The following is a 9,521-nucleotide window of genomic DNA, read 5'->3' on the forward strand; positions in this document are numbered from 1 at the left end:
ACCACCCTTCGTTTGAGTCTCTTGAGGTCTTCCAAATATAACATGGCTTTGACGGTTTATCCACGAGGAACAAATTGATGGAGGATGATGCCTTTAATATCAAAAAAAGCTTTGAGCATCGTTTTCACTTTGGATTTGCTCATTCTTCCCTTTTTTTGGCAAGGAGACGCCGACATGTGCCACTCGGAAAATTGCCTCTTTATCTCAGGATCATACTCAGAGTCCTATGACTCGTCACTTGCAATTACGTTATCGAAAAATTGTTGATCACTCACACAGTTGTTCAAATTTTGATTGTACGCGTACCTCTGCTCTAACGAACGGTGCCTTTTCGGCTTGCACCACTCACCACAGAAACATGTCGTGCGATAATGTTTGTCCTGACTCTCCAGGTACTCGGAGACAACCGACCAGCCTTTCGTTCGTTAGTTAGGAACGCCGTAAACCGAATCCGAAACCGGAATCAGTCCTATTACTTTCCGGACAAACCCTGGTTCGATCTCAACGTTTTCTTGGTAGATTTTATGTTGCCTTGGAAAATAATCCTAGCTAAATTTCGTTTAGATATCTTTTAAAATCAAAAAGTTTTTCATACAAGCATTTGATTCCCATCATTCAGTTTGTAAGGAAGCTATATATTATATCCGATATCGGCGATTTCAGCTAAGTAACAGTTTCTCGAAGGGAAAATGATTAGTGCGCAATTTCAGATCTACTAATCTCGTATATAAAAACAGACGGACAGACGAGCAGGACCAAATCGACTCAACTCGACTTTATAGGGTCTTCGAGGTTTTCTTTTGGGAAGTACAAACTTCGTGAATACCATGTTCAAGGTATAACTAAAAATAAATCGTACATTTCACAGTAATTCCTCGTAATAAACTCCTCACAGTAAGAAATAATTCCACATGCAAGCGCAAATTGTTACCACTTGAACGAAAAAAAATAAATAATAAAAGTAAATCTGCTAAACAAAACCACACCCACAAAGTGCTGAAGTGCTTTTAATTATAATTGTTGCTATTGTTGCTGCAAACATTTACGATTCACCTTGCAGAATAATTCATCAAAATGCAAAGTAAATTCAAACAATCTGTCTAGCGGCTGACTGATCGGTGATTCACCAAAGAACACAGTCACTCACAGCCACAAAGTAACAGAGAGTAGTAGAGCAGGCAGTGGAGGCAGGTAGCTGGGGGAAAGTTGTGAAATTGTATCTATTGCATAGGTTTTATAGGCGGACAAGTTGGCGCTTCGGCCACCAAGGGTGCAGCGGGCGCTTTTACGATTACTACCACGTCAGGTGAGTGATTGACTCACTAACTGACTGACTGACTGACTGCCTAACAAACGTGCCTGCTACGCTGTGTGTGCTCATGCCTGAGCATAGTTGCGTTGTTGCAAGCAATCACTGAGTGACGTGTGTATGGCGGCGCAATTAAATTGCGTTGCTGATCTTGCCAGCTATGCAACTTTCAAAGCTTTAACACTTTGCTTGCGGTCAAAATACGCGCTGAACTTCGGCAAATCCTTTGAAAATAAACAAACTAATTTTTTACCTATTTTCTCAAAACTTTTTTGTGCGTATTTTTTTCTCACTGTGCACCGTAGTGTGCTTCACTACGTATTGATGAGTTTATGTTGTGTAATTGTTGTTGTTTGTTGCAGCTTTTTGTTTGTTTGGCTTGCTGCGCTTGCTCCTGCCTTTGTTTGCACGCACTTGCTGGTACTTAGTTGTTGTTATTTGTTGTTGCTATGTTTGTTATTTCTTCTCGCATTTTGATGTTTTCATTTCGTCACTTTTACTATTTTTCCGCTTTAATTCACTTTCATCATATCAACCACAAAAGTCATCTTCCATATTTCATCTCTCAACATTAGCATTAAGTTCAACTACAAACCACCGCTAGGTGGGAGATTGATGTTTTATGTTGCACAACAACACTAGGAGATATACTTTTAGCGGTGTAATTAAAGTTTTGTTTTCTGTTTCATTTGAAATCATTAAGTTCCATTAGATCGCGTATGAGATATGTTATGGTTTCAGATATTCTAAAGAAACTTTGAAAGAGATGATGGATAAATAATTAAAAGTAACAACAAAGAAGAGATTTTTTATGAAGAGGAAGGTTATTTAAACTTAAATGGGCACGCTGCACGACCAAGGGCCTCTAGATTTCTGGAACTGAATAAAAATCAATAAAAAATTGTTTAAATGTGTGGAAATCTCTTTTCTCATTCTTTGATGTTATATTTCTTATAGATCTTCTTTTCGTTTTGATCTTAATATTTTACCTTGAATAGGATTCTTATGACTCGAAGTTGTATTTTTTTGAGATCGAGGAAATAGGTCACCTATCCAATTGAAAAATGTATTGCAGCTATACAAAAGTTTTGCCAGCTGACTGCCGTTATATTAAGAAGGAACTGGTCTCTTTCGGCATGCTTGTTCGTGCGAATCCCGATCTCACATTCGTGGAGAGCTTTATAACTGCCGATGAGACATGGGTTTATGAGCTTGATTTACAAACAAGTCATCAGTCATCGGAATGGAGGGAAAGAAATGAGCCGAAACCACAAAAGGTAAAGTCAAAGCCGCTAAAAAATGTAGGCAGGTGATGCTCATCGTTTTTTCGATATTCGTTGTTTGAGCATCAACAATTGTTCCGGAGAGGCAGACGGTCAATAAGGTGTTCTATTTGGCCGTATTGAGGCGTTTGCGTGTGAACATCCGTCCAAAACGCTGGAATTGTGGAAAAAAAAGCTTGGAGTCGATCAAGGAAAGAAGTACCAAAAGAGAAGATAGAAAAAAACAGATGAAAGGTTAGAATCACGTTGATCAAACGCACGAACGCACAAGCCTGAAGACTTCAAGAGAGCGAATTAATCTCCATCATATTCGTTTTCTCTCCACACATTGTTATTTTTACATTCTTTATTTGCTATGTCATGTCAGAGTAATCGAATTACTGAAGATCACATATCCATATTTTATGGGAAATTTTATTAGGGATTGTCAAACTTCCTTCTTAAAACACAAAAAACTAGCGCTCCTAAATTTCCTCAAGGGCATTCTTTTGTTAATGGCTTGCTAAAGCATAGGCTCCAAAAGAACGTACTGTGGAAAAAACTTCTAAACTACAAGTGTTAGTGTTATAGAATCGAAGTTAACGCAGTATTGAGAATCCTCCCTCTATTTCTCAATTTATACAAAATTTAATACTAAAAAACTCGAGGATAAAAGAAACAGAAATGTAAGAAGCCAACCACTCATTGAAACTAACCTAACAAGCTTGCTAACAAAATCGGGCGCCACAAATTAGCACTTAAAAGTTCAGTTACAAATGCCGTGTAAAATACCAAACTCAATTCACACATTGGTTGCGCATTTAGCGAAGAGAATACAAATTACAAAGGAATGCCACAAATTTATGCAGGGCATCATACTCTCCCTTTTTTCCTTGCCTTTTTGAGAGTGAATACTATGTATTAATTAAAATGAGAAATTGTTTTTTTTTTTGCGTTCTTTGCACTTTTCTTGCACTTACCGGCAATTTGTAGCGTGGCCTTTCGACTAATCGCCTTGCCGACATGATTCTTGGCCACACACCAATAGATGCCGCTGTCTTGTTCCTTTTTGCTCATCATCGTGCGATAGAAGAAGAGCGCACCATCTTTGAAGAGCACACGATGCGATTTCTTTTCATTTGTGTTGACCGGTTCGCCATCCTAAAGGAAGAGTGAGAGAGTGGAGAATTGTAGATTAATATGAGTATAATATTTTAGGCAAATATTATTATTCAAATTAAATTTTTTTGAAAAACATCATATTATTTTATATTTTGGTATAGACTTAAAAAGGGAAAAACTGAGTGGCCCAAAAAACAACTTTAGCTAAACACACTAAAACCATTCGGCAACTAGTTACTGAATAACGTAAATCTGGAACAGCCTCAGGTTCAATTTGAGTAGTTATATAACTAGTCCTTATATTTTTTATGTTAAGATCAGATTAGCCATCACATCACTCAATACAATGTAATTCCTTCAGAACTAGTCGCAACTAGTCACAAAATGTATATGATGCGAAACTAGTATATTAGTTTAACAATATCATTCTTGATGGTGGGTTTAAAATACAATGAATGCGGTTTTAGAATACTCCACACTTAAATATGTATATAGGAACATTCACACTGCTCGAAATGAAGTCACACGATGATATCAGGCTGCAAAAGACAAACCGCAAATTTTTTTCCAAACTTTACAAACTTTTGCGGTTTAACTGCACAGCTTCTGTGTTTCAGGTGGCAAAAGTGAAACACAGGTGCAGTTGAATTAAAATTTACAACGTAGATGGCACGCTTAGGGGCGTGTGTTACGTATGTATGGGTTGCATGCCACTTTCGTTTTCATGACTTGCAAACACTCTGCTGTTGCGACAAATGCGGTTACCTTTTTACTTTTGCTGTTCTTATTATTCTGTTTTTGTGGTTTGGTATAATTTTTCAAGAAAAGAGAGCAGAATAATTGCATTGAAACCTGGTGGTGTGTTAAAGTAAAGTCCGTCATTTAATTGTAAGATGAATTTAAACATTTTTAAGGCAGATTATTTTAAATTTTTGATTAAATATTTGGGTGTAAGAAAACAAGGTATCAAAAGAGACAGGAAGTGAGATGGAATGATGATATGAATTTGAAATTAAGTTGTAAGTAAGAGAATACTACGGAATGTACTGGAATGAACTGGAATGAACTGGAATAGAATTGCACAAAATACAAAAGTATAATATTTATGAAATTGAAATAAATAGAATTGAAGCAGAGTTTGTCTTGGTGAAAAGAATCCTTAATACTATAAGTAACGAATTCACTCCAATATTTCGCATTTCACTAAATGTTTCTTTAATAAAAAATTTGCTACAAATTTAAGTATTCACTAAAGCTTTTAAACATTTTTAAAAGCAACAATTAATCGACTGTTGTTCTCACTAATCAAGCATTAAAGCTTTTTTTAAACGCTTAAGAAGGTATGTGTTTTCTCCAAAATCTCATGATCATGATTAAAAGTAGGCCAGTATTTAAGTATTTAATTTTTATATAGCAAAAATTATTATTTAATTGCTTTTATCTATATTCTAAAGGAATAATAGAAGGAACACCGAAAAAATAAGTTGTATAATAATTTTAAGGTTACTGCTATTTATTTAAAAAACTTGATACAAAAATTTTAAGTGGAAAATATGAATGAAAACTCGAAAATAAATAGTTTATGTGCCTAAAGATAGGCAACACAAGCATTACGTTAGTGTGATTTCATAAAAATGATATAATATTTTTAAAGGCATAGACTATCGAAATATACAAAAAAAAAAAAACACAAATTGAGAACTTTTTCGGATTTTCACGAGTAATGGTACGAAGGCAGTATATGTAAAAACTGATGCCTACATCTAGGCTGATGGTGGTTGAGCAGAGAAAAGCAGAAACATTGAATATCATATTGATTAAATAATATAATAAATGATAATAAAGTAATATGTTGCTAAAATGGTATAAAATAAACACAGCCAAATTGTCTTTAATTCCTATAAACTAACTTGATAAAAATTAACAACTCTCTTAAATATAACAAAAATCAATGATTTTTTTCTGCACTGCAATAATTGAAAACAAGCTACCAAAATATAAATGAACAATTCTGCAGACAACTAATCCACAACTCAATATTCATTAAAGGCATTTACAAAAGCTCAAATGCCGTCTAGCCAGTGCAGCCACCTTATAGCACAACCTTACGAAAATGCCGCCTGCCGTGAGCTTCTTCTGATTACAAATATACTAAATATATAACATATGTATATATATATACATATATTCATATATATGCATTTAAATGTACCGCTACCTTTTCAAATTTATTACAATTCAAATTGTAAGCGACTTTATTGCCATGGCATTGCCGGGATTTACATTTTCAATTGTTTTATTCGACGAAAGTCGAACAAAAAGACGGCAAGAGAAAGCGACGGAAAATTAAATAAAATTCGTGCCACATATGCAGGGATGTATTTGAGTGAGTTTTGCAGGCAGTGCAGAGAATTTAATACACTGACGGGCAGTAATCCCTTGGCAAACACACACACTTACACGCTCATATGTATGTATGTGTTGCAGCCTTCTTGCGCCTAGTGAGTATAAATAACGCAAAGCGGCACACACACACCAACATATTTGTAATATAAATATATGTATATATGCTGATACGTCACTATATGTGCCACATGACGTTGTTATCCCTGTTAGCGTTTATTTTCTACAGCATGGACTTACCTTAAACCATTCAATTGTCGGCTCCGGTTTGCCTTCGACTTTGCAATTCAGTGTGGCAGGTTCATTCTTTTTCACAACCAAATCTGTTGGATGCTCGATTATACGCGGTGATTGATACTGAGCTGCAAAGAGAATAAATAAATTTTTAGTAAAATGGATAAAACCGTTCAAACGGTAAAAAATAGTTTGGTTGCAGGAAAAGGATTGAAAAAACATTTGCGGAAATGCGGTGAAAACACAGAGATCTCGCTATGAACGGGTGTGCGGTATCCTAAATATACAAAAACAAAAGCAATGTGGCGGCAAATTCGTGTGCGCTTGTGTGCCTGTGTGTTGCATGGGGTGCAAACTATTTGCCACTTGAATAGGGTTAAGCATTGTTGGCGCTGCAGATAGCAAATATATTATTTGTCTTCCAGCACACTCACAAACACACGTAAGACTACATTTTTTTAAATAAATTTAGCATTTTTTAACTTGATACACATACTTGCAAAGATATTTTTATAATATACACATACTATATGTAAAAATACTTTTCCACTTCCTTTTGCTATCCACCGGCATTAATAGTGACGTCTAAACGTGTGCGGCTTTATTGTTGCAACGTGTTTGTGTTTCTGACTGCAAGGCTTTGTGTCCTTCGCTTTTTTCTCACTAAGCTGCTATGACAGCTTTTTTCACAGCCGGACAAAAAAGTTTTTATATTTTTAAAATTTATACGGTTTCATTGATCAGCGTAGCGTTGTTGTGGCACGCAGCTTGTTGGGTGGTGAACGTGTTGATTGTGGAAATTTTATATTCCATTCATTTGCAAAGCTTTGAGTAACAGTTTGGACACGAGCTTAGTGAATTCGGTTAAAAAAAATATATAAAAAAAATTTAAATTGAAAAAATTTGAAAAAACTAAATTTGTTTAGTTTCAAAGCCGATCATGATATATTTATTTAGCAAGCATCTCGTGTATTTAAACCTGCAATTTACAGCGTAACGGAGTTTTATTCGCACATTTTCAGCGGCAGTTGCATGTTCCTAATTTTATTTTTGAATTTGCGGCTGAGTGTAAAAAATTAAATTCCAGTGTATAATCAAATAAAGTGAGTTGCGGAATATTAAAAGAAAAAAAAATTAATTAAATTAAAAACTTAACAGGAAAATACTAAACCTAATAAAGAGTTATAGAAAAAACACGAAATTTATTTTTGGCTAATAAATTGTTGTAATGGAATAGATGCGGAATGCTTTATATTATTTACGGCTTAAATTAAGAATACACCGAATTCAAGTACATAAAGCCTCTACAAAAATAAGTAAGTTAAAATAAAATTGATATTATAAATTAAATTTAGACCAAAAATATTTTTTATTGTTTTTTAAGGGGTTTTTAAGTGAACATTAATTTCTAAAAATCTACTCGCTATTTGCAAGCATATCGCAGATATTAGTTTTAGATATTAGCGTGTTGTTAAGAATTTTTCCACTTCGTGTAATCGGTTGAAAATATTTCAAATACGTTTTTCTGTAAACGCCGATTTCTGTGTTGGTGACGACCTAGTGGTGCAGAGCATATGGGCTTGATATTTTCACACTATCTTTGTAAGGCAGTAGAGAAGGCATCCGATTTAACAATAATTTCGATATTGCACTCAAAAAACTATTGTTTCTTGGGAAGCCGCTATTTAAAAAAATTTTTTTTTTAATTTTTTCAAAATTGAAATTTTGACTTTTGCAAGAGCTATAATTAGGTATTTTCATTTATAGTAACAATGTAGTTTTTTTTTTAGATTTCGACTTTGATACAATTTTAAGCATAAACATATTTTTTGCTGTTTTGATATATTTGTCGGAGGTCCTCCTGTATATCGGCAAGAAGATTAAGGGAATCCAAATGTTTTCAAAATAAACCACAGATTTTTTTAAGTACATATCATATAAGGGTGTCCTGAACCAGCTTAACCTATGTTAGATTTCAATAGTAATGCATAATAGGTTTAGCAAAAGGGAGAAAGATACTACCTTTATTCATACTGACAGGTCTAAAATGGACTGTGGTGTAGGGGCAGGTGTATGATACAATGATATTATCAACTCCCTTTCTATCCGTCTAACAAGCTCAGCCAGCATCTTCCGAATGGAAGTACTAGGTATAGAGAATGTATTTGGAGTTATATTGGAGAAGTATGGGAGGATACGGCGCAGCAGGTGTATACACGGGTTTTCACACCGGGTCCTATAAAACGCTTCCCACCATCTGGCTGTTATAGTAGTTGTTTATGACGCGTTTATTCAGCGAGTTAGCACACTATTACTAGTTTTTAATGCAACCATCTTATGGAGTGTGGGCGTGAGGTGAGGTCTGATTTTACCCATTTTCATCGTATATGAATAAATGTTACAAGAACTTCTTCTTAACAAATTTTCGTTAATTTATTTTTAGCGGTTTGGAAGATATATACATTAAAGCATTTAGAGGCCTATTTTTCAAAAAAATTTAGCGAACAGGCTGATATACAGCTTTAAATCTTAATTTAGAGCTTATGCATGACACTTTTTATTTTTTATTTTTTTTGTTTTGTGGGCATAGCATTAGTCCAAGGAACACACTTGACTTAAGATATTTTTACTCATGTTATCGGTTGCACGGTCAGACGATCTAACAGACTGTAACTCGGATTTTAACTTATCTCGTCAACCAATCATTTATAGTATTGTATATATAACTACATATCTATATCAATTAATTTTAGGCGCTACCAAAAACCATTGGGTGAATAAAACAATTATACTCTGTGCAGCAAGTCGCGTGAGCACAAAAAATGACAATTTATTGCGCTCCAATACTTTTATATCAGAAAAATTTTCAACAAATAAAAATTAATTACTTGATAAACAAAAGCTTGTGAATTTTTAATTACACTATATAAATAATTTATTATTTTTTTGAAACTGTTTTTTTTTCCTCTTGAATTTAAACTTGATTCTTAAATTTTACGGTGCTTTCCGTATATGCTAGATAATAAAACTTGAAACAATGATATTTTTTCTTATTTAAAAAAAAAATAAAAAATATTACCTTTAATACCTTTTTAAAAAAATAAAATTCATTTAGCAATATTTTGGTTTCGAAAAATATTTCTTTTTGAAAAATATAGTTTTTACAAAATTATTTTTTAATTTTTTTTTTA

General features: G+C 33.9%; 1 protein-coding gene across 3 annotated transcripts in view; it reads right to left on the reverse strand.

Moving 5' to 3' along the window:
• The window catches only part of LOC108978317 (protein sax-3), a 224,234-nt gene that overhangs the window by 96,358 nt on the left and 118,355 nt on the right, over window positions 1-9,521 (reverse strand). For all 3 annotated transcript variants that reach the window (XM_018948535.1, XM_018948536.1, XM_018948534.1), the window contains exons 2-3: window positions 6,337-6,458; window positions 3,552-3,732 (exon numbers count right to left, since the gene is read on the reverse strand). In XM_018948535.1, the coding sequence (XP_018804080.1) occupies window positions 3,552-3,732; window positions 6,337-6,458 (303 nt within the window). The remainder of the gene's footprint in view (window positions 1-3,551; window positions 3,733-6,336; window positions 6,459-9,521) is intronic.

The sequence above is a fragment of the Bactrocera latifrons genome, unplaced genomic scaffold (assembly GCF_001853355.1).
Source record: "Bactrocera latifrons isolate USDA-ARS-PBARC rearing strain unplaced genomic scaffold, ASM185335v1 scaffold_12, whole genome shotgun sequence".
NCBI classification, from domain to species: Eukaryota; Metazoa; Arthropoda; class Insecta; order Diptera; family Tephritidae; genus Bactrocera; species Bactrocera latifrons.